Source organism: Aedes aegypti, chromosome 1 (assembly GCF_002204515.2).
Source record: "Aedes aegypti strain LVP_AGWG chromosome 1, AaegL5.0 Primary Assembly, whole genome shotgun sequence".
NCBI lineage: Eukaryota > Metazoa > Arthropoda > Insecta > Diptera > Culicidae > Aedes > Aedes aegypti.
Genome location: NC_035107.1, coordinates 184,765,250 through 184,792,531, shown reverse-complemented (window position 1 = coordinate 184,792,531; position 27,282 = coordinate 184,765,250). Strand labels below are relative to the sequence as shown.

Here is a 27,282-nt window from a genome sequence, read left to right as displayed (position 1 = left end):
AATCAAAGCATTGAATCATCTTTATGGTGTGTACCAATTCGCGATTTGTTCAACTTTTGGTAGGAATTTGACATATTGTTTTTTTTTTTAAATATTCAACTTCATTTTAATTTTGACATATAGTTGACAGATGGATTTGTTTTTTTTTTTTTTGGAATAGAAAACCCACTTTTGAGCTGTCAAATTTAACCATGCTCCTGAGCAGGGTTATGTTCAACTGGAAAACTATCAAACTGTCAGATTCTAAACAAAAGTTCAACGAATCGGTGAAATAGTTCATACGTTTACCGAAACTATTTAAATCAGTGGAACAACGAGAATCATTGCCAGAAGCTTTGAGATGAAAAAGGCCGTCATTGAAATTTGTTCGAATTATTGTTGCTAATTCATCTTACTTTTTCGAACTAATAAAACACAGTAAATTTGGCACTGACATTGCTAAAAAGGTATCAGCATACATTCTGCATGTAAGCGCATATAGTGATACTTCTCCGAATCAATTCAAACTATTAGGACTGAGTTTTATTATTTCGAAATTGCGATCTGAAAAGTCATTATGGCTGATGAAACAAATGATGGGATACTTAGCCTTTAAAATTGGCATAATTTCCTACTGCACAAGTTTCTAGTTGCGCCATTGATTTGAATAATAATTATTACCGAAAATACTTTGTCTGTACGTTAAGAAACAATAGTTGTTCGGAAGGAGACGGATTGTTGCGTTGCCAACAGAGCAAGAGCTGCGGAATTGAATGTTTTTATACACACAACCGACTATATATAAACAAGCGGGAGGGTCGAAGGATTTTAAAGAAGTTGGAACGGACGATTAAAAAGAACTGATTAGTAATTGTTAAGGTTGTTTTATATGTGCATATATGTATGTAACTGTTACTGATTCGGTGTATGGGGAGAGACGAGGAATTTGATGATACCAAAGATGCAACAGTTGTAAAACATAATGTTATGAAGGGAGGCGGAAAGAAACGAGTAACTGTTTTGACGTACAAACACGAAATATAGAAGCTTTAATTGTTTTGAAGTCTAGTTATGTGGTATTTATGTTTGACAAAACGGTTGCCAAATCATTCGTTCTGTCGTACGTATTTTTTATATTTTTATGGTTTGAACCAGCCTCCCATTAGGTTTAAAGATAAATGTCTAACAAATCGAACCACCGACGACTATCGCGATTCAACCGTTTCTTATTGAGATAATTTCCTACTACATGTTAACCCATATGCATGACTAATCAAAACAATCAAAAATATCTACCTTATGAACCTCTTGTTACAACCTTTCCTCAGTGTGTTTATATAATAGTAAACATCAATTTTCCGTCCCATGTAGTTTACCCATTTCTTTTTGAACCCAAATTTGGGATTGTTTTGTTTCCACCGATGTGAGTTCAACATTTCAGTTTATCTATACATGAATCGATAAGGAAAGCAGCGGCATTTGAATAAGGTATATTTTAGTCCTGTAGAGATTACGTAAAACTGAGCGATAATGCTTAAGGATGAATAAAATTCATGGATATTAAATCTACATTGATAAATATAACAGAATAATAAAAACCCGAATCAATTCAAAAGCTATTGAAATTAAAAGAATGAAGCAAACGTCGAAAAGACTAGAGAAACGACTTAATTGCGAATGTTTTTACTTTAAATCTTAAGATATATACAGAACATATGGCGATCAGACGCTAAAATTATACACAGAAAAACGGATTGCACGCAAAAAAAACTAATAACACACAGATTTCAATGTAAATCACAGTAGGCTGATTCGGAAACGAAAACAAACGAATCAGACAAGCCGAAACGTACAGCCGCACCCAGTTCCAACGAACTGAACCCGTTTATATCAATAAAGCAAAGATGCAATAAGAAATTGTCGATAATGAATGCTGGGCAGCAAAGATGATGAACACAAAACGAACGAAACGAGAAATGATACAAAATGTTGATGATTAATAATAATAAATTATGACAATTAAGACCTACAGAAGTACAGACACACACATGGACACCTAATGTCACATAAAATTATTAGAATTTAATCCATTGCATACAAGCATATTCCTACCGGGAAAGAGAGAAACGGATTGAAAGAAGCGATACTACTGGATAATTGGATAAAAACGGAAAATAAAGTCTTCAAATGTTGAAAACAACAAACACTGTGTTTTTGTTCTAATCGTGATGAATTTGTTTCTTTTCAGGATGAACCAAGCATTTTTTTCTAGGTGATATCACAAGATATTTACATTTTCATTATATTTACGTATTAACGTATTATCTAAGGAATAATCATAAATTTTTGAACTACAAGAAAGCATTGCCAATTTTTGGACGGCAGAACATCGTACATAGTCTAAAATAGCATGAATGAAGCAGAAGCTGATGATGAGAAATTTATAGACTGTATTATACAGACAACATTTTCTATCTCTATATTCAAAAGGTTATTGAGAATTTCAATCATAGTTAACATTGGTTTCCATGGCTACGCAACCGCATCCAAACTGATTTGGTGTTGTACGTCCCATTACCTACCTTTCATTTCTTCCTTAATCTATAGTGGTTATCACGCCTAATGGTATGGGTGCCCTAGTGTAGATGTAGTTGTTAACCTTAGAGGAAAACAATATGCACTCAGTCTCGAAAAACACCCAGAAACCGGGTGTAAATTTTTCAAATTGGGTAATATTTCCATATGCATTTTGATGAGTCTGGAAAGCGTGTGCAAGTTTCTTTGAGGAAAACAAAAACAAACTGTGTATGACGAGCGTATGCTAGTCTACGTGTGTTCAAATGTCACTAAGCTCTATTACCCATGCTAAATCTATTTATAAAACTTTAAAAGATTCGTCCAGGAACCTCTTGAATGAATCCTTCAAAATCGCTTAAGATTTTGATACTGTCTTCTCCAGGCGAATGCACAATGCAATGGAACCGTTTTAGAAAAAAAGACGATCAAAACCTATAACCCTAAGGGGTCTGAAATGGCGTTATAGATCATCGGTGTCTTCAGAGAATGTACTCGGAATGTTCTTGTACATCTTTGCATCATATTATTTTGAGGTTAAATCAAAAATAAAACTCGAGGATGGATGTGGTCCGTCTTACCCAACTAATAAATTGTAATTAGCCTACTAGCCTACTATATTAACACACTCCTCAAAATGTTTCTCCAGGGATTTCTTGATGTACTCAAGGAATTGAACTTGGAACACTCAAGGAATTCTCAGAGATTCATCAAATAGTTCGACTTGAAAGATTTGTTTAAAATTTCCTGAAGGTGAAGATAAGTTGAAGGCAAATATTTCAAGAATCAGTCAACTATTCAAGCTGAAAATTTGAATGATTGGTCATTACAAGTCAGTTAACGATTAAGTTTTCAGCTCGATCGGATATCTGGTTCACAGATTTGTGCTCTTGGAAATTTGAAGCTTGTCTTCGATTCATCTTTACCAGAAATACACAAAACACTCTTTAATAAATTTGAAGGCACTTCTGATTACCTACAGAAATTGATTCAAGGCTTTATCCAAAGTTTCTCTAAGATATCACACATGGCATTGCGATTCTCTTCCTTGAAATCCTCATGGAAGTGCTTGAAGGATTTCTTCAGCACTACTTCCAAAGTTTACTCTGAAACTCTGAAGAAAGTCTTGCCGGTAAAATTCCTGGAGAAATAATGGGAAAATTCACTTAATTCCTTTACAAAATCCTTGGATAAATTCACTTGGGCATAATTCGAGAAAGTACTAGAGGGCCCAAGTTACCAAATAGCACTTTAATTCGCCCTGCGTACTAATATGCGTGCTCTGGGGTCTCTTAAAGAATTGCTAATATAATTCCTGTATCGTTGCTTAATGCAAACTTATAAACTGCAGTAAAAATTTCCTAGCGTATTTAATGAAGACTGAAGAAATCTCTTCAGTTTATCCTGGAATGGATTGTTGCAGTAACCTGTAAGAAAATTTCGGAAATTCTTTGTAAAACTTCTGAAGCAATATTCATTATTAATAACATAAATAATAAATAAATTTTAAAGAAATGAGCGCTGGAGCTTATGAATAAACTCTTGGAGAATGTTCTGGGGATGATTTATGAGAAACTATTTGAGGCTTAAATTGCTTGAGGTGATGATACCTGAAGAAACCTCTGGACGAACCTCTGAGATAATTAGTAAAAAAAATCTCTAAAAGAATCCCTGGGTGAATTTCACGAGAAATGTTCGAAGGAGTTTTTGGAGGTTTTCTTCAAATAAATTTTGTAAGAATTCATACAGGAATCTTTTGATGAATTGTTGAGGAATTGCATCGGGATGTTTGTGAAGAATATTCAGGAATCATGCTGGAGTTTCCCAGAAATTTCCTGTCTAAGAATTTCTTCCAAGGGTTGTTTTTTTTAACTGTAGTAGGATGAACACCTGAAAGAGTCGCTGGAGTTTTAGTTGCATATTTTCTATTGAACTTTTTAACTGTACTCTCTATTTGTCTGTGACACAACCGTACATCGGTAGTTTGTCTTGAAATAAAACAAGATTTCAACAGTAATAAATCTTCCGATGAAGGATGCTCTAGCTCGAAGTAGAACGCGTCCCGGCTGTATCACATGTTAAATCAAGCTTAGGTGACGACTGGTTGCCCCGAAAACAACAGCCATCAGGCATCTCCATTAAACTAATAAGATCGTATTGTTACATGACGAATTCTTCATCTTCATTACCGCAATCAAAAACCGCCTGACATTCTATTTTTGCCCGGCAAGAAACCATCAGACCATTTGGTGGTATACGCCATCGTTTACGATTTCATTCATCCAAATTTCCCGCCCATCTTGCACAACAATGCCTCGAGAGATTCTTCGTTGGTTCTATCCTTATGATTCAGTGTTGCGGCACCGCACGGCAACAAGAGCACAGCACCACCGAATTGTTTGTGCCCTGTGAAGTTGTCAACATAGTTGGAGCAAAAATAAATTTGAATTTAAAAAAAAACAAGCACAACACAAACATCGGTGTCACATAAATTGTTCTTTATAGAGCGGGAGAGCTCCTCCTTCGAATAATGATCACAGGACGCAACGTACGGAATCCATGTTTTATATATAGGTATTCTTTTTTTATGAAACTCTTGGCACAAACAAAGCCAATTCTTGGCGACTGCACGTGTATTTCATTGCACATTAGTGCACTCATATCGTGGGCGTAGCTTTCGCTTTCATCGAGGATAGAAAGTGTAAGCGTGACGACGCAGCGTAGATTCAAAATGTTTTTTGACAGTCAAAAGTAGGTTCAACAAACCATAAGTGCGGCGGTTCTCTAGAGCTAGACTGACCATACGTAGTGTATTGAACAGACGATAGCGTATTGAACAGACGATACAGTTTTTTGAGATTATAATGAACTGTCTTGTTTTTTCATTGCAATTCCTGAATTTGACCCATAGTATGAAATGCTGGTTAGCTACTGACCACGGTGTACAATATTAAGAAAGTGATATATTCCGAAAACTAATAGCTGCTTGATGATTTCTTCCCAGAAATGGTCCAGAAAATAACATATTTTTGATCGCAGTATACAGTATTGAAGAAATGTTATTACAAAGGGGGCTCTCTGTAGGAAATTTCTTGAACCCATTCAGTCAAGGATTTTTTTTATTTTTCTTGGGCAAAACAGCATACTTTGCTTTGACAAAAGCCAGAAATTTTTGAGTTTTGCTACAATCATAGTCATAGCACTTTTTTCCTTTTTTAGAACATTGGGTATTATTTAGCGTTATAGAGTGAAGTTGGGCAAAAATTAGACCTTAGTTGAATAAACAGATTAAAATAAATAAATACCTGGCAGTAACCCTTCAACATACTGGCTACAATTAGGGTGAGTGGTGGTAAAGTGATTACCGTGCCTTGTACAGAGAAAAAAAACAATTTCAATCAGTTTTATCTCGCATGTACGATTTACCATAAATTAGAGCGCTCAAGTTGATACGAAGGGTAATTGAAAGGAATATATCAACGAAAATTAAGATTTAAAAAAGCACGTTTGAAAATACGACCTGGCATAACTTTTAGCTCTAAGGTCTTGAGGTTTTTCAGTGAGGTGGATGTCGTTATGATATGATGTCAAATCTTATACCTTCAGGTTTTTTTTTTTTTGAATGAGTTACAATCATTATTTTCGGTGATGCAATGAAAATTTTCAAAAATATGTGTTTTGCTGACGTATTTGGCATGATGTTCATTTTACCACCAAGAGTTGTTCATTTTACCCACATAGTTCAAGTAACATGAACAATTGCATCTTCAGTAGCGATAGGGGTAGTACTGGCACTTTTAATCAGCCCTAAGCTCCTTCCCAACATTTGCTTTTATTAGCCTCTTTTGCGTTCATCACACAGACGTTCCTAAGCAATGTTGCTCAAATGGTCACTGTGAACCCTAGCAGCAATCAGCCCTTACCGTAATTTTGCAGTCTAGTAGTTCAGACTACTATCAAAGTATGATTAGGCCTAAAATGCTTCTAGAGTGGTTAAAGTGAAGAATGAAATAGTTTTATTAAAAGGTCCTCATTCCCCATTTCATTTCATCACTCACTATCGACACTTTTATTTTTGACACTATCGCGTATATCACCGATCACTCATCAATTTTCGTAATAAATTTCAGATATACTTTCTATTATATCACTTTTCACTATCACCTTCCATTATATCACTTCACATCACACAATTTTCATATAAAATCATTGTTATTACCATTTACCATCTGTTATCATTACTAAGTAATTAAAAGATATTCAATTTAAGTTTTTCATTAATTTTGTTGCTGTAGAATTATTACTATTCAAACTACGATTTTGCACTACGATCAAGAAAGTTACAGTAAAAAATCACTTCGATCCATTCTTCTGTACTCGCTGTCATTATAAACACTTTTATCATGCATGTGTGAAGAACTAGGCAATAGAGTTTATATTCAGAGAAATGATTGCAAAATGTATTATGGCCATTATTAAATTAGTAGGATTCACATCATTAGTATACATATATTTTTAACAAAACTATCACAATCATTTCCAATTTCACGTCCAATCATACGTTGGCTTCGAAACTTAACCACCATTACTGATTAGTACAAACGATGCTACAGCTCGTGTAAACGAACTGAACCATCAACAACCAGCACTGGTTTATAAGCAACTACTGAGCCCTGGCAGTCCCTCCGTTCGAAGAGAACCTGATAATATGCCGAAACAAATTAACAGATCCTCCGCCTGAAAGCAGCCGTTTCATGATAAATCATGAACCGTTGGAGGTGTGCCAAAGTATTGGGAAGGTGATATGTTTCACAGACGGATATTATTATGGTGCACCTTCTACTTTGCCACCGTCAAACCCTGTGATCGTGACCATACTGAACAATTGCATTGTTTTTTTTTGCGATAAAACTACACAGATTCCTAGTTTTTTTTTGTCAGAGACATGGTGATATCCTTAAGGTGTTAATTTTATCACCCCTTACCCTATGCAAAAGGGCTTATGACCAAATATTTGCACTATTTTAATTCGAAACGTCGAAACAAAAGTTCCCTGACTTAAACACAAATTATCGATTTTTATGACAGGAATACGTCTACAAGCCATAAACTGTTGTTTGCAGAAAATACACACCAAATTTTAATCACAAATTTACTAAAAATCGGGATAACTGTTATGTAGCCAAAATAGCAGTTTTCCAATAAACATGAAATTTTGGTGACTTTTTTTGAACAATTTAAATTATATGCCTAATTCACTAAATTTAAAAATCATATATATTTTAGACAATTTGCAAGTTTTTTTGTTACATAATATACAGCTCAAACTTTTGCCACACTGTGGGCCAAAATTGGTTTCCAAATATTTATGCAAAAACGATTAGGCACAGGTGTAAAATCATCCTAATACTTGGTGGCGAACCAGCCTGTGGCCACTAATAAAGTAATAAAAAAACATCCTCATGATAGGCCTAGCAACGCCCTTACAAAAAATCTAATGAAATTTGCATACAATGGAAGTTCGACCGAAAGTAGGTATTATCACGTCTAAAACTAACATATAGCCATAACTTTTTAAAATCTCAATCGATTTCTATGAAATTGGAAGTTATGTAGCAAATAAACCAAACGTTGGTCAAAAACATCAAAAATCTATAAACCGATTTAAACCAATTAATAACAAACGATCAAAATATGGTCAAAATCGGCTTGACGATGGACGAAAACTGCCAAAAACGAGTAAAAACGTAAAACATTCAAGACCGATTAAAAGACAGTTAAACTTCCAAAAACCATCAATAAGTATCTCAAAACGTTCGACAGATGATCATAAACGGCATGATGATGATCAAAAACTATCAAACTACGGTCAAAAACATTCAAACACAATCAAACACGATTAAAATCGATCAAGAATTAGTAGTTTACGTAACAAGTTGCGGAATGATAATTTTTACAGCATGAGTCGTACATTTATCCAACGAGGCTTGCCGAGTTGAATAATTACGACGAGTGCTGTTAAAATCGAGTTCTGCAACAAGTTCGTACATTTTTCTTGCAATTTCATAAAAGACCACTTGAGGTAATCAGAAATCACATCGAAATGCATTCATTATTATTTTACAATTTCTGAAACATTGTTGTGTAATGATTCATTACGCAACTCAAAATAGTTGCGTTATAAGTGAGCGTTGCGTAATGACTATTACCGCACTACATAATTCAGTGCAGGAAAGTAGGCCGTTTCATGACAGATGGTCGTGATGAAAAACAGCCAAAAATGGCTTGTCAATGGTCAAAGGCTGCCAAAAACGGTGGAAAAATTATCAAAATAGATCAAGAAACTGTCAAAAACATCCAAAAACTATCAAACGTTAGTCGGAATGATCAAAACCCATTAATATTTGGACCATTATCAACGGTCAAAAATTACCCAAAACAATCAAATTACAGTGGGATTCCGTTTTTGGCATGCTCTATTTTTGGCGTATATATTGATCTTTCTGCGTCAACTATTTAAAGCTACGTTCCCTCTTTGTTATAGGCTCTGTAAGGCGTTAGATTTGTTACGAGACGATCCAGAATTCTATACAAGATTGTTAATCAAGGAAACGGGTCTCAACATAATCGAATTGTTCCTTACGAGCAGGGTCTATGAGTTTCCTAACTGTACCCTGGAGAATCCTTAGGGGATTCTTGGTCCTTAGGGGACTTCGCGAAAAAAAACGGTTTCATGAGGATATCTGCAGATTCCAAGTGAACAATGAGGATTTCTTGTGGGATCCTGAGAATGTATAATTGATTATGGGAGATTGTATCAAAAATCTGGTGATTCCTATTAAACTCTTAAGATTTCTAGGGCGTCCTGTAAGATTTAAGTAGGATAATGTGAATTACCAGTGGTATTTTGAGTATTTCTAGTGAAATCTTGAGGATTTTGAAAAGTTTTCAGAGGAATTTGAAGAGTGCTAGTGGTAGCCTAATAATAAAAAAAAAACTTTTGAAAATTGCTTAAAGATTTTCAGCAATATCGCAGCGGAATCCCAAGATGTTAATTCTTAGTAAAATCCTTAGCAAGATCCTACGGGACGGGATCCTACGAATTCCTGGCAAGATGCTTAAGAGCCATATAGTTTTTTTATGTAGATTCCTCATGAGAACCTGAAGATTCCTATCAGGTTCTTGAGGTTTCATAACAAGATCCTGCATATTTCCGTAGGTAGGTGTAAAACATATACCGTATATCAAGCTCAATTGAAACTTATTTCAAGTAAACATTAAATTCTACAAAATTACAAGTCGCATTTAGGGATCATCTTATGTTTATGTATGCCCTTTTGACTGTAGTCAATCATTCATTATCAAATATCAGAAACATAAAATGAAAATGCAATTCTAAACTTATCGAATTTTGTCAAATTTTAAACTAAAGTACAAAAGTTAAATGATTTGAAATGTTCATCAAATTAAAAAGAGCACATGCCGTTTTGCAACACCCAGCGCTTTTGTTACAGAAATACCGTGTTGATTCATATTACGGACACTTAAGGCTTCAGTGAAGTATAACTCACAAAAAAAGCATGTAAAATAAATCACTATGTATGATTCCTCCACGATATCGAACCTTCAAACCCATTAACTTTCGAATGGTGAGAGAAGATTTCGATTCCGAAACATGAATGATTTCAAATAAATAGAAATGTGTGGACTTTACATGATTCTGATTCCGGACGCTTCCTTATTTTTGTCTCATATTCCGGACACTTCGATTCGAATTGCGGATAGGTCAAAAAAATCATAAATAGAAAAGTCAAATCATCAAATGAAATCGTTAAACCACTAGAAAGACGCCTAAGGAAGTTGGACATTATACATTTCCATATCTATGGAAAATGCTTTTTAAAACGAGCCTTGAAATGGAAATTTTTTGAACGGCAAAAATTGAAACATTTCGTGTGAAATGTTTCCCATACAAAGTAGTGTGTCCGGAATTCGAAGCTGTCCGTAATATGAATCAAAACGGTACATTGTAAGAAAGCAAAACAAAATTATTATTTTTTTGTTTTCTTACATAGCTTTAAGAATATGTCCAGTTCTTGAATAAAGGTCACTTATGCGATTATTGAATTTACATGGCCCACTTTTTCAAAAGTGTACATAAAGCTTCTAAAAAATCAATGAAGACGTTGAGGCCAAAAAAGTATGTAAAATGCTTGCCAGAATTAACATTACGAGACTATAGATTCATGGCATAGTATAACCCTACGGAAAAATGCTTCGAAGTGAACCTTTCCGAAGTCTCGATGCCTTATGATTCCATAAAAATGACGTTTTAAAAATCAATAGTTGAAAAAAAAATTAGGAAAAGAAAATTTAAAAATTTAAAATTTAAGATATGGGCTTCGATTTTGGCTCGGTTCCGTTTTTGGCAATTGAAAATTTCAACTTTGTTGCCAAAAACGGAATCCCACTGTATGATCAAAAACGGCCTGACAATGGTCAAAAACATCCAAAAATTATCAAACAATAGTTTGTATCATTCAAAGCTGAATGAAAATGGTCCGAAACGATCAAAAACGGTCAAATACTACCCAAAACCTCCCAAAACGATCAAAAGATAATCAAAAATTGCATGTCCATGGTCGAAAACTGCCAAAAACAATCAAACGACAGTCAAAAACATCCATAAACGATCAAAAACGATTTAAATGTGATAAAAAACGGCCTGCCGATAGTCAAAAGCTGCCAAAGACTATGTAAAATTATCAAATGACAGTACTCATCATCATCAAATTATCAAACGAAGGTTAAAATTGGTCCAAGTTAATCAAAAACGGTCCCAATCCGTATAAAAAACGGTCAAAAACTACCCAAACGATCATGTTCGGCCTGACGTTGGTCATCCATCAGGGAAAAGCGGAAAATCTCAGGAATTACAAACGACCGGAAGAAATACGGGAAATAGGAAAACGCACCGGGATAGAACGTATTTCAAACATAAGAATATCTGTTTGTTTGAATTTAAAGCACTTTAAGGTGAAACAGTTTGGAATCAAACTTCTAAGATTGCAGTAAAACTTCAACGACACTAATCTCGCGAAGGAAGCATCCAACCACAGGGCACTTTTTATTTTGACTTTGTGCAATGGCAGAAAGCTTAAGATAAGATCAGGAACGTATGCCTAGTATTTCTCAAGTTTAGTGCCCTTGAAAACGTGAGTAGAGGCACAAGTCTGGAATTCTGGCAGCCATCTTTGGATTTCAAGATGTTTCACCTTAAGCGAAACTAGATTTTTTTTGGAGGCGCCCGACTGCCTAACGTTAACAACTCGTACTTTTAATGAAATCTTTGCAGGAATCCTAATGGAATCAAGGTGGTAATTGACCAGTTTCTTGAAAGTTCTTTGAACCACCACTGGCAAGGTAGTGATATATTTGCATATGATGATTTTAATGAGTTTTTGAAAGAATTCTTGACTGATTTTTCTTTAAATTCTTAGTAGATTTGCAGAGGTTGGCGTAAACCAAAACAAAATATATATCGGAAAAATTTCTTGGGAGATCTGCTGACTTCCTGGACTGAGTTCCTGGAGAATTCGTTAAATTCATTAGGAATTTGGAGGATGCGATAAGTGCGATAAGTGATGATACTGATTCTCGGTGGAGCCTTGTATAGATTACTAGTTTGACTAGTCCCTGATCTTTGACAAAACTCTTACTTATGAGGCCCCTGTCAAGAATTCTTTAGATTTACAGCGGATACTTCCAACCATTCCAAACACATTTCTTGCAAGAGCTTCAATGGATAAATGTATAGCATTACAGATTTTTGTTTAGCTCCTAACGAGATTCTTGACGAGCCTTTCTTAGAAAGAAATGGGTTGGTTATTGAACTTTTTTAGCTGCACAGATCAGAAATTTGGTCATATAATTCCAAAATCTCTCTGAACTGAATTCTCTATGGATTCTTTGGGATGGGCAGTCTTTTAGATATTTTCACAAATAGTTTATATTATTTTTATTTCTCTCAAGATTGAAATCGTTTTGAGCGCACATATAGGGTGACCCAGAAAGTATAAGCACAACTTTACCATACTGCCATTTCGAGACTAATGCAGACAAAAATCTGATTTTCACACGTTTAATTATTTTACTTATCATTAGATTTTGAATTTTGAGTGATTTTTTTCGCTACCTTTTTGTTTACGGTGTTACATTTCTGGAAGCTCTTCTTATAAATAAGTTGTGCACAAATTGCGGTATTTTGGAGCGACTTTGTTGTATGTAATTTGTGGTGGGTCATAAAGTAAGTACAATAAAAATCTGAAAAAAATATTTATCATTGCCGATACGATAAATGATCAGACTATCACTTATTTTATTGGAAATTATAAACTTAAGTATATGAAATGTGAATAGAAACTAAAAATCCGATTTCAGCTGAGGTCGATTTTTGAAAGGGTCAAAACCAAGTCCGTGTATATCCAATAAAACATTTGAAAACCTAAAAATTGTGTTGTCTATCCAAATTTGACCACTTTGAATGAAAATAAAAAAAGTCATGTCGCAGAATCCTTTTGTCATCTGCTGCTAATTTTTAGAAATCCTGGAATTGTACATTTGATTTTCAATGGACACCCTGTAATCGAAAGACGGTCAAACACTACTTAAAACTTTCAATATATAATTTAAAACGGCATGGCGATGATTAAAAACTGTTGAGACCGATCAATCGACCGACGGTCATAAACATCCAAACACGATCAAAAGTGATAAAAACAATTAAAAACGATCAAGCACTGGTCGAAACATAAAAACTATCAAGCACTAGTCAAAAATATCCAACTTTAAACCTTCAAAAATTACTTAGACAGCAGGCATAAGGTCTTTGCACTGCAAGTCTGGGAAGTATAGGAAACTTTCATAATACTATTGACATAATCTGAGAGTTTACTACCATAGTTGTTTTGTTAACATGCGCTGTACGAAAAATTCTTCTTCGTGTGATTAGTAAATAACTAATTCCAACATAGGCCATTTATACTTTTATATAAGAGCTGCATCGTAAAATGCATCAATTTTAAAGTATGAACTCTACTCAACTCGAAAAGAAAGTAAAAATATCTCTCTCCACGTGGCCAAGCAGTGTTACGTCTTCCAGGAATGCATAAAAATAGTAGCTAATAGGCATATAGGAAAGATGCACAGTTCTATCTCAGCATCGCCAGTCATGTGATGGCATCTGCTTAACACAAGCCTCGATAGACAGTGAGTTTCTGGTACGGGTAGTATTTGGTATGAGACATCTCCATTGATTACTTTTCCACTACTACTAGCCTACCTACTACTTCTACCTCTAGCCAGCTCCGATTCATCTTCTCGGTCCAGCGCAGAATGCACTTTTACAATGTAGAGCAGTGAACACACTTTCTCCTTTTGGTTGGTTGTGATTTTCCACCAGAACCCAACAACGACTAAAGTTGAGAATCAAACGCCATGGAAAATCTCACATCCCTTTGCTGTTGCACACAACCACTAGTAAATGCGTGACGTGGGTGGTGAGCAGCATTCGGATAGATGATGTCGAAGAAGAGTGCACGTGATCTCTCGGCATCTGACGTCACGTGGACCGGAATGTATCGATTTTCGGTGACGGCGGTGCCGTTCTGCACTATTTGCTGTATGCCAGAATAAAGGAAAATCACCGGATTTGACGGGCTATTTGACGACTGAATGGTCGTTCTAAATGATGATTGATTGAGAGTTAAAAGAGATAGATGCAAGTCAAAGTAGATATTAGTATACAGGAGGTATTTTCCGTTCGATAACTTGCAGTTATGAGAAACTGAACTATTTTTTTTGTACAACCGATGCATTTTTGGTATGATGTATACCAGTGTTTCCAAAACATCGTCAGTTCGGAATTGAAGAGTCGACCTTATAAAACATCAAACATCATCATCAAACAAACATCAAATCTTCAAGAGTAAAAATCAGTAGAACCAAACAACTGTTGAATATCACGTGACTATAATAATTGAATATTGCTAATAACTTTCTTCCCCGTGGAAACTCATGTAAAATGTTTGTTTCGAAGACCGATTCTGAATTACTGTCGGATTATCATACTAGCTGATGCCATATTTCGCTTGAGTGTGCTATTCGCCAAAAATTCACAACTAAATTCCAGTGTGATCTTTGGTAGAGTTTCATCTTCTTGCCAGTTTATTTGAAAAATTCCTTTTGGAACACGTTGGCATTATCTTCGAATAGTTTCATTGTGAGTTGTTTGCATTACCCTTAGCGGATCCCTGGTAACATATTTGATCTATGAAGTATTCTTGACGATATTTTTGGGAATTTGTGGTTTTTGTTGAACTCTTCATCAATGTCTTTATTCGACTGTCTCGAACTTAAGAGAATAGTCCCACAATTTCCACTTTCAAAACGTTCAAGGAACTCTCCTTCTTCTACCCTTTACGTGACAGTCAGTGGCGCGGGAAGTAAGTAGGACAGGTAGAACAAGTCCTACTTATTAATTAAATGATTAAGAGAAATATGGCCCAATTTCTAAGTTTGTCCGGAAAGATCGAAGGTACACACCAAAACCAAACTAGCGATTTTCATTAAGCCTGCCTTGATTGTCGTTGGTGAGCTGGAAATATCTTGAAGTTTGTTTTTTATTTCGTGTGTAGTATTGGTGTCTCCCTCCCAGGTCCTTGTTATACGCAGCACTGGCATAGTGCTGCTGGCGATGACTGATGATGCTTTTGATTTTTAAAGGCATTCCTTGAAGAAGCAGATGATGATATGTTGAGCAATTCCTACAGAATTCCCGAGGCTAGAAGTTCTTGGCTAAATTGTCGTAAAAATTTCTGCAAGATGTACCTTGATGAATTCCTAGAAAATGATTAGATCATATTTCCCATGATTCATAAAAATATATTTTTTCATGTTTTTTTCTTCTTCTTTTCATGCATTTTTATGAGAACTTCCACAGTTGTTAGCTGAGAGCTTTCTTCCCCAATTAACCAGTTTTGCACGTGTACATCGTGTGGCAGGTACGAAGATACTCTATGACCAGGCAGTGCTGTTAAATGTAAAAAAAAATTGGAAAATTTAAAATGCTTATAGCATTTTGCCATGTGAAATATCGTATCAGCAAGTTTGGCCAACCGATAGTAATTCGGAAAAGGTCACCGGGAAAAACATTTTTGATATAAGCAATATTCAATTGTCAAAGTCACGTGATATTCGTGATATTTAACAGCACTGTGCCCAGGGAAGTCACGAAAATTTCCTTTACGAAGAGACCCTCGACCAGCGGGATTGGAACCCACGACCCTCAGCTTGGTCTTTCTGAATAGCTGCGTGTTTACAGCTACAGCTTGGAGAATTTATGAAAAAATAATTGTCGGAAACACTAAAAATGTTTGCCGAATTGTTGAAGAAATCCAGCGTAATATTCAAAGGAGTTTCCATCATGAATTATTTACCAAGAAACTTTGTTAGTTAGTTTGAAAATTAGATTGGTAGTTTCTAGACTCGGTAATATTACCTTTGCACATGAATCACTTTTCAAATTGAGTTGATATCAGTTTTCAACATATCTTCCAATGACGTTTCGATTGCACTACTAATGCAGCACGACTTTTTCTGGTAAATTAGCCAAAACGCGCAAAAACTTCTCAGTACTGTATTTTAATTCCCACTTTTTACGTATGGGACTACCTTGCGATTCACGACAGTACGGAAATTATTAGTTTCTTCCTCAATAGGGCTGGTAGCGACTGAGTGCCTTAAAAATAGGTACTTTAGAAATCAAGATAACAAAAAAAAACCTAATATGAACCAAGAAATAAGATTGTTATTCTTACAAGATATTTCTCTAAGAATATTTGAAAGATATTTTTGGGGATGCCACATGACATTACGACTAGTATTTAGAGTTACATATTTCTCAGGAGCACATAAATGTACTGACGAACCTCCCACCAAACCGTCTCTCAGCTCATAAGAATCCTAGTGTGCTGCGCTGAATGGAGGCTCACGAATATTCTAATCAACTAAATTTATCACGCTCTTACGAATTTGAGCAATGTAAAGGTTTCCTAATGGTTGAAACAAAATATATTATAGTACAAGATGGAGATTGTCGCTAGTGTTCCCATTGTTTGACTTGCCGAACCATCCTTGCATCTGGTGGGTACATAACTGTCAAATTCAAACGCGAATGAGTTAAGGCCAAACATTTTGTTACTTTACAGCAATTACTTTGAAACTCCGCTCACGCTCCTGTTTACGACACAAATCTCAATCGTTGTTGGAAATATGCATTTAATATTAGTTTTAATTACTTGGTATACAATTTATTTATAGAAAGAATACAAATAAACTCTTTATATTGCTATTTTTGTGACGATTTGTGTTTTTGAAAACGGCGCGCAGCAGTGGCAGTGTAAACATTTGGATTCTACATATTTTGATCCTTATGGCGGCAGCGGAGCTGCCCCGTGTTTTGCTATTCTTTTTCAGACAGGCTGAACAAGATCCACGCAGCGCATGTGTTCGAACTTCACAGAATGAGGCAACCAATGCAGAACTGGCTGAATGAGTGAATATTGTGTATAAGTCGCACTCATTCTGTGAGTTGCCAATGACCAACAAGTTGTGTGCGGATCGAAGGAAACAGAAATCATCAGTCATCTCCCGATCGGCAGCAAACAGTTGGCCATTGGTAGGATGAGAAGTTTTTCGGGATTTTTTTCTGGAAAAAAGCCGGGGGTCGATGGTTTTTTCCCCAAGTAGGGAAGTGCTTCGGCAAGTCGAACAGAAAAAAAAAACAAATTGGAATTTTTCAGAGGCATGTTCATGATGTTCAGAAGCAAAATAAAAATGTGCTCTCGGCAATCATTTTTGAGCGGAGCAAGTTTAGCGTGAAAGTACAAACCATTTGACAGTTATCGCCCCGACATGTTGCGGACAGCGACGACAGCGACAATCTCTATCTTGTACTATAATATCTTTTGTTTCAATAAATTGATCAGATGAAGTTAAGTAGCAAGGGCTCATGCTAGGTAAAAATTTAACTTTCAAAAATCGTATTGAGGTCATCCAAGCCAGATGTAACAAATAAATAAAATGTCTGTATCCAATTATTTACAGAAAATCAAAACTTTGTCTTAAGAAAAAGCTTTTGATCTTCAAACAAATTTTAAGGCCGGCCATGTTGTATGCTGTACTAATATAGGCTAGCTATAGCACTAATGGTTCCATAGAATATCTAATGTTCAAACATTGGAGCAAATGTAGAATAAAATTTTAGACAAAAATCGTTGAAATCTGCTAATGACACGATCTAAAAGTGCCAACCTTTTTTCATCGCGTAACACCTATTCTCGAAGATTTCCGTGTTTAAAATTCATTAAAATTTAAAAGTAAATTTATATGCTTGGTTCATCCTAAAACAATCCGATACAAAACACGATTAGAACAATAAACCAAAACCAATTGAAAAGAAAAGGCTCTGTCTGAGGAAAACTAGATGAAGCTTCGTAAGCTAGAGTGATCTTCAGGAATACCTATACTAATTCCATGCAATATATGCACAAGCTCACGATGAATAACATATTTTTGTATCTTCACAGATCAACATTCCCAAATTTTCACCGGAAATGATTGTAGAGGACCAACCGATGTACGATCCGAATGAATGTGAGTATCGTTAAACATTTTAATATTTTTCCCAAATAATTAACTTAGAAATATATGCAACCGACAAGTGGTCAGTTCGAATGACCTGCATCACCAAATGCTTGTGACTGTGTCACTTAATAGTGCAATTCCTTAAAAACCGCATTTCCCATACCATTTTTTCCATTTGCCTTTTTCCCCAAATAGTGACCGACGATGAAGACGAAGATCGCATCCCCATTTTGGCCAATCCGATGCTGGGCAGCACTACCACCGCGGCGACATCCACCGGTCAGCTCACCATCCAAACCGAGAATATCGCCCCGAAGGGTCGTGGCAATGATGATTTCATGATGACCGTTTCGCCGAGCCTGTTGACACCCTCGGACTTGGAAATCTGGCGTGCCATCAAGCAAGGGCTGGATCCGAAGAAGATTCCACAGAACTACGGTTTATCGGTCGCTGCCGGCTACGGTGATCGTTACTCGAAGTCCATGGCCACCACTCCGACCGCTCAGCTGGGAATGATAGCTGATGATCCGCATGATGGCGCTGGATGCGACACCGGTAGCAATCTGCTCTCGGTGCTGGACCCGGCCATGGCCATCAGCGGCTTGCGTACTGATGAAGATGACGATGTCGTCGACAACAACGGAACACAGTTGACAACATGCCCATTGGACTACGAAATGACCATCCCGGTCAATGAGATTTTGCAAAATAATCTCATCTGATTGTGTGCTATATTTTAAGTTTTACATGATTCACAGCTTCAATTGAAACCGATTTCTTGATAAGTACAGTTTTTTTTACATAAGATTAGTTTCTCGAAAAATTGCGATTTTAGTTTGGGTACTTGAACAAAACACACTTTTCTCGATCTTTTCGGACACCTTTGAACTTTCAATGTGCAATTAGCGCGAACAAACAGAAAAGAATTTTAATGCTCAGGTAGTACAGAAAAAAACGATAAATTTCTACAAATCTATACAACAAAGAGTAACGTAACGAAAAGCATCAGCGTGATAGAAATGGCAAAGTTAAAAGGTCGAGTAGAGTTTTTAAGGGAGGTTAATTGTTAATTATTATAAATCTTTTCAGTAGTAGTTTAATTTGTGTTGTTGATGGTACTATTTACAGATTTTAGTTTATTTTGTGTGTTTAATTTTACAACCTTTAGTTTACTCAATAATAGTTTGTTTTTCGTATATTTTGGGTGTCGGTGCAGAGATTCATCCTAGTTTAAAGAATAAAAACCAAGTACAATGACAGTTTTAAAGTAGGCAGAATAAATGATAGAGAGATTTGAGCAACAAGACAACAGCAGTAAATCTCAAGTGTTCCCTAAGGTGTATGGGATCAAACACAAAACATCCAACCGATTTCAGATATCTTCCTTTCTTGACCAACATTTTCAATCAGTAGCACAAAATAAATGGATCGCATTTAGTGACGCATGTAATTGTCATTGAGCTTTCGTGCATATTTTTAGATTAACCAACCAGAACAACAATAAGTTTGGTAGCCTTAACATTTAGAAAACAAATGCAGACCATTTCCATTTTTTTATGTTTCCAACTTTTAAATCTGCATACTAATTTCAATTATTCACAGTCTTATTTTAGTTTTTGTTTGGAAAAAAGTAAAATACTAAACTTTACAAAAACTTTGTCCAAATGCTAACATAACTTTCCAACATATACAATTGAGACAACCAACAGACCTACCAGAATACATGCGGACATTTACAACACAAGAAAATAATGATAAAAACCAAACTTTTATGGAAATATATCTTACCTATATATGTATACATGTAACCGTATAATAGACGTAGTGTTTGTTTTACGTATACAACAGAACTAGCATAAGTACAATAAAGCAAAATTTATAACCAGTAGTTACGTAATGCAAGCAAATATACTGTTTTTTTACTCGCCTAGGATATATCACATCCCCAAAGTGACTACCGGGTACCGCCGTTGGTTTGACCACATTTAATCTGAACACCTTTTAATCTGTACCCCGCTAATTTGCACATCGTTCAGATTAAAAATTATATGCCTTTTCATGTGACAGGTCCGTCTATGCATTTGTTTACATCGGTGGAGGACCGGTGCTAACACGGGCCTGTCATTTTCATAGAAGTAATGTCAAAGTGCTTCCCGATCAGCTGATTTGAGACGTCATGTGAATAGGCCTATTCAAACGTCATTTAGCTCATGGAACGGAGTAAAGTGAAATGGAACGCCGTGAAACGGAACGCAGAATCAAAACAAAACAGTGAAAGAGGTTACCAGAAACACGTTTCTAGGGTGACTAGATGTTCAAATTAAAAATGAACCCCGATGGTTTGCATGAGGTACCGTTCAAATTAGCGGGGGTGCACGGTATTGACTTGACACTAAGATAGGGAATAGTGTATGTGTTGGACCTTGAACTAAAAATCGACGAACACCATAGAATATCGCGGAGGAAACTGGAAAAAAGCCAATAAAAAGACACGGGTGTAATTTTGATTCCGACTCGCTTTCTCGAATTTTATTACAACTTTGTTGTTACAAAAGTTGGTTTGTTTTCTTCTCTAGTGCAGAGTTGCCAGGTGTTTTATGTTTAATGAAATAAATGGGCAATGTTGCCGGAACAATATGCCTCAATTCGTACATGGGAAAAAAAATCTGTGGTAAAAACAACTATTTTAGCTGTTTACGCCCATTCTTGAAACTACCATGGAAATTCAGACCAATTTACTATGTTTACGGTACACCCCACCGCATTACTGGTACATTTGACAGAAATAATTTACAAGGATTCATTCACATATTTCATAACGCTAAAAATGACCATTTTTGACACCCACCCACCCCCTCATAACGCTTTTTGTATGAATATTTTACAAATTTTGTATGAGCCGTAACAACATGAGTACACCCACCCACCCCCTTCAGCGTTATGAAATTTGTGAATAAGCCCCAATCTGATTCCGACTACAGACATGGTAAAATCAAGAGCATTTCTGGTCTGCTGAAAATTGCCGGTGCGAGCGCTTAAGTTAACCCCCTAAAATGGTAGTTTTTACCGCACTTTTTTTTGCGTGTAGGTAAGGGACAGATCTTCTGAACTGGCCGTAAATATTGAGCTTCTCGAGAATTTTTAGCATTCCGATCACTTCCTCTTTACTTCGAATGTTACGCGCCATGGTCTGGTACTAGTTGGGCACTTTGCAAATCTTTTCTCAAAACCGCAGACCACCAAATAAGTTGCGCGCCGATCGATTATGCGCCGAGTTATGGGTCGGTCAAAACGATTTCAATCGCTTGCAACTTGAACACAATAAGGTACGAACAATTTTATTCCGTATGTTTTGTATCGATAAAACGATTATGATCGCTCTCCAGTTTAGGACTCGAGCCCTAAAAGTGATTCACTTCCTCGGAGAGATATTTTGACATTTCTTTATTTGCTTTTTGGCTGGCGCACAACTCGGCGCATGGGCCACAGGCGCGCAACTTGTTGGACACTCTGCGGATTTAAGTAAAGATCGTTTTATCGATACAAAACATATGGAATAAAATTGTTCGTACCTTCTTGTGTTCAAGTTGCAAGCGATTGAAATCGTTTTGACCGACCCACAACTCGGCGCATAATCGATCGGCGCGCAACTTATTTGGTGGTCTGCGGTTTTGAGAAAAGATTCGCAAAGTGCCCAACTAGTACCAGACCATGGCGCGTAACATTCGAAGTAAAGAGGAAGTGATCGGAATGCTAAAAATTCTCGAGAAGCTTAATACTTAAATCACAGACAAACAGACGTCACACTTTCATCATTGTCCATCGACCATCTTTTTAACGGTCGACTCAAAAATATGGTAGGTGGCCAATCCACCACCCGCAGCGCTCGTATAGTTTTTGTTCGCCTTTGACGTTTACACACTACCGCCATCTATTGACTCGTCGGCCAAATACAATAATTTTAGCATTGGGCGCACATGTCCTCGTGACTATGATTTTGATCGAGATTTGTTCTAAGTGTTACGTCTGTTTGTCTGTGCTTAAATATTTGTCGCGCCAAACTTCGATGGTTTGCTTATGCATTCGTTGCCACATGTCCAAACCAGCTGTCTCCGGCTTATGTCGAAATCGTTTTTGAAGCTAGGTTGGAACTGGCGCAACCCGTTCTTAATTACAGTTTCAACCCCAACCCGATTCAGGTTCGACCGAACTATAATTTGCTTGGTGTTGGTTTGTTTATGTGTTGATCACCGACCCAGTTCCTAAAAACGAAAACGACATAAGATTGCGAGCTCCCAAAAGTCAAGGGAACCTGCACGCAAAAAAAATTGTGCGGTAAAAACTACCATTTTAGGGGGTTAACTTAAGCGCTCGCACCGGCAATTTTCAGCAGACCAGAAATGCGCTTGATTTTACCATGTCTGTAGTCGGAATCAGATTGTTGTAAATTATTTCTGTCAAATGTACCAGTAATGCGGTGGGGTGTACCGTAAACATAGTAAATTGGTCTGAATTTCCATGGTAGTTTCAAGAATGGGCGTAGTCAGCTAAAATAGTTATTTTTACCACAGAATTTTTTCCCGTGTGTCATCAACTGTCACTGAAAAACCGCACATTCGAAGGGCAGAGCATGAAAAACCGTCAAAATTTGGCCAAATTAAAACTGGATGTGGTTAAAAATTCAGGTTCTTTCCCTGTGCTCTCGCATATAAAATCGTTGATTATTTAAATATTGTCGATTGGACTTAAATTGCTCTTGAATTTTTTTAATTTTATGATTTTTTTGATTACAAATGGGATGTGAAAATGGTCTTGACCTGGGAGGGAGAAACCAATACAAAATTTCTGTACGTCATAGTGAGCCGAGATTCCGCTGTCACGAACTGTCACTGTGAGCCCAGATCTCAAACATTGGAATAACATGGAAAAAGCGCGTAACTGATTAAACCCCATTTTCGCATTTCATCAAAAGTGACAAAAATTGGAATGAAAATCAATTCATGCACATAATGCAAGTAATGTCACGTGAGCACCTTTCAACTGATTGAATATAAAGCATTGAAAACGCATCGTTTTACTTTTTCCAATGAAAATTAATATTTAGTGCATAGAAAACTGTGGCCCTTTTTCCATGTTTGTCAGGAAAGATCGAAAGTACACAACAAAAGAAAACTAGCGGTTTTCCCCAAGCCTGCCTTGATTGTTGTTGGCAAGCTGGAGTTAACTTGCAGTTCAAACAAATGTTGTTCGATATTTCGTGTGTAGTATCGGTGCCTCCCTCCCAGGTCTTGACCCAGTTTGTTCTCTCTGAACCATTGTGCACAACCCAAACATGAGAAGAAGAAATCAAAGAAGCCACGAAAATAAGCCAGTTGTCAGTGAGCTGTCTCCTCTCTCTCAGGTCCAAACGATTGGTAGGAATACGTGAGACGTCAGGTTCCACAATCAAGTTGAGTGGCTGGCCTATTAGGAAATGTCCTGGCATCAATGCATCATAGCTATCGGAAAGTTTAGATAGTGCACACAGGGGGCGTGAGTTGAGGCATGCCTCTACTTGAGCAAGTATGGTCAACAGCTCTTCGTAGGTAGTTGCTTCAGATCTCACAACCACAATGAGATGCCTCTTAACGCTTTTTACCGTCGCTTCTCAAATGCCTCTTCGGCGAGAAGCGGAAGGTGGATTAAAAATTCACTTGATACCGACTTTGGCCAAAAACTGTTCAGCTGGCTTGCTGTTTTTCTTCAATGCGTCCTGAATATAACGATCGGATCCAACAAAGTTTGTTCCGTTATCGGACCATATTTCACACGGATAACCTCGCCTTGCGATGAACTGCTTGAGAGCACTATTGAGCATACCGGTGGATAAGTCGCTGGCAATCTCCAAATCCACGGCCTTAGTTGACATGCAAAACCCATCAGTTGACTCTAACTGTTCGACGTATTGCTGTTCGCAATGCGATCACCCAGTATTGCTGATTTACAGTAGCTGTTAGCAGTGTTGGCCCCGCGTGAAGGTTGTGCTGATGAAAATCCCGCAGCAGTAGATCCGTCACTCGATGATCTCGCAGCAGAATGATCGGGTGTTTCACATCGTAGGCGTATGGAGAGTTCTGCAGGCGGCCTTCGACACGCATTGTTTGTGCAAAACGTCATAAACATGTACCACCACTCAACTCAGTTATACTACCACATACACCTCACAAATAACTGTAAGATTGATTGAAGAGAATTAAATAGTATATCGTAAACCTCCGCCGTGACAGGATGGTCAGAAACGCCACTGTCTTTCAATAATATCCGTACTATCACACAACGTATTACAAGGGTCCTACTCGCTGTGCAAACACATTGGTGCCGTGACCAGGATAACGGACACCCCGGAGGACCGATCGACGAAAGACGGACTGGACTGCTTCAACGGACAACTCATCCCGGGCCGAAGTGTCGACTTGAGAAGCAAACATTTACAGATATCATTGTTACATCGCCGTCCTGCCATGGCGGAGGCATTTGATCTACTGATCTTTTTATTGATGATTCGTACAGCTATACATGTAGTGGAGAAAAGACGTGTATGACGTTGTGTTGGACAAACATACCGCCCGCCAAAACCAACGGTTTTCAATTAAAGAAAACGTGAATTGACGGCATCAGTAGGACTACTTTAAACTAAAACAAAAACTCACTAATTGATACTGACTAACGGTCTAAAACAGTTAGAATATACACCACAACGACAAAATCGATCTTCAATACCAGATCTATTGTTGTGAATCTGTTTTGTTGTTCGCACGATTAGAGATGCTGGTGTTTGGAGCCATGATAGCTGCACAGGTGTCCGATTGCCGCACTTGCCGTTCTATGTAAATATGTTTCCTGGTCAGAACGCTCGTTGGTCAGGGTAACGCAGGAACGTACATATTTGGCCAGATGGCTACCATGAGGGCCGCACCATCGTAGCAGGAAGTGGAATGGTCACCAAGAGCCGATGTACTCCAGCATATTGCACCTCTAATTTCGCTGCGGTCTGTAGCACATATCGAATTAATACACGTCGAATCGACTAAACTTTCGTCCAGGGTTGACCAGGCCCTACGTTGTGTGATTTTTGGTCCCGAAGGGGCAGACGAATGAACGAACTACGACTTGACTTCTACTAATTTATTGCCCACCACCGAGAGGCAGTGCTCCTGCTCGGTGGGGGATACTATGGGTAACGATCACAACTTACAACTAAATATCACAGCTTTGAGAGTCGCTTATATATGCGAGAGGTAGCGAAGCAAACATTTACAGATATCATTGTTACATCGCTGTAATGCGCCAACAGGCTAGCATCACGCAGCCCAAAGCAACAGCATGAAAGCAATTGGGCTGCTTGCTGCTAGCTGGGGCAGAAAAGATGAAATTGAATATAAACTGCTGCGCTGCTGCTCTATCTTACTGCGCCTTGCAGTGAATGGGAAGTCGGTGCGGTGAGACCGAACATACTCCCGCCCGAAAACGAATGTTTTCCTCTGTAGGTACGACTCGGCTCGACGCGACGATAGCTTGCTGTTGGTAGAAGAGATGCTTCGCTTTCGATGGTCGTGATGCGCAGTCAGTCTAGGTAGTGTTGCTGCTGCTGTTGGCTTGATTCACTGCAATTCGATGATGTGTGGTAGAACACTGGGACGGGATGATAACTTTGCTTGGTGCTTGATTGATTTTGATTGATGATGGACGGCGGACGGGAATGACAATTTGGCTTGATCGATGATTGATTTTGATGACGCTTGGGTCCATTGATGACGCTAACGGTCCGATGAATGGATGCGGGGATCCAGCGGGTGGACGCAGGGCTCCGACGGGGGATTAACGCTCTCCTTCGGCAAATCGACGCTTCGGCTTTGCACAGATGAACGTTTGCTTCTCAAGTCGACACTTTGGCCTTGCTAGTGGACGGGACGGTCCAACGGGTGGACGCAGGGGTCCGACGGGTGGACGCAGGGGTCCGGCAATGGACGGCAAAGGTCCGGCGGGTGGACGCAAGGGTCCCACAGATGGACGCAGGGGTCCGGATGGACGGCAATGGTCCGGGAATGGACGCAGTGGTCCCATAGGTGGACGCAGGGGTCCGGAATGGACGGCGACGGTCCGGGATGGACGCAGAGGTCCCAACAGGTGAACGCAGGGGTCCGGGGATGGACGCAGGGGTCCTACAGATGGACGGCAAGGTCCGATTGGGCGACACTTCGGCCCGGGATGAGTTGTCCGTTGAAGCAGTCCAGTCCGTCTTTCGTCGATCGGTCCTCCGGGGTGTCCGTTATCCTGGTCACGGCACCAATGTGTTTGCACAGCGAGTAGGACCCTTGTAATACGTTGTGTGATAGTACGGATATTATTGAAAGACAGTGGCGTTTCTGACCATCCTGCCACGGCGGAGGTTTACGATATACTATTTATTTCTCTTCAATCAATCTTACAGTTATTTGTGAGGTGTATGTGGTAGTATAACTGAGTTGAGTGGTGGTACATGTTTATGACGTTTTGCACAAACATACCGCCCGCCAAAACCAACGGTTTTATATTATTAAAACGCGTATTGACGAGACCAATATGAACTCAAATTAAGATACATTAAAGCGGCAGTATGTGTGGTGTCGACATTTACAACAATGAAGCGATTTTAGCGTAATGTGGAACAAAGTAAAGCTGTTGTGTTTCATCCCGATGCGTTGCTTCTCTTCACAATATGCAGATAACAACTCTGCAAATGAGATGACCAATCAAGAATCCGTCAAACGCACTCGCCTTTCGATGAGAGTATGTTCCCCGACCAGAACTGTCTGGAGTCCAAAGGTGAGTCGAGAACGTACATACGTACTCTGCTAGATGGCTACCTATCCATGGGCCACACCAACGTAGCTGGGAGTGATGAGAATTGCTTGCAAAAGACGAAATCATTCACAATTGGTTATCGGCACTTGTTTTGAGAGCGTTGCACGATTATTGTCACTTCATAACGACTTTAAAACGTTT

General features: G+C 37.9%; 1 protein-coding gene across 2 annotated transcripts in view; it reads left to right on the top strand.

Annotated features, from left to right (window-relative positions):
• Positions 1-20,165, top strand: part of LOC5568344 (protein similar) — a 408,921-nt gene extending 388,756 nt beyond the window's left edge. For both annotated transcript variants that reach the window (XM_021855001.1, XM_021854994.1), the window contains exons 11-12: positions 18,201-18,267; positions 18,454-20,165. In XM_021855001.1, coding sequence (XP_021710693.1) covers positions 18,201-18,267; positions 18,454-18,980 — 594 coding nt within the window. In that variant the 3' untranslated portion in view covers positions 18,981-20,165. The remainder of the gene's footprint in view (positions 1-18,200; positions 18,268-18,453) is intronic.
• Positions 20,166-27,282: the final 7,117 nt, after the last annotated feature.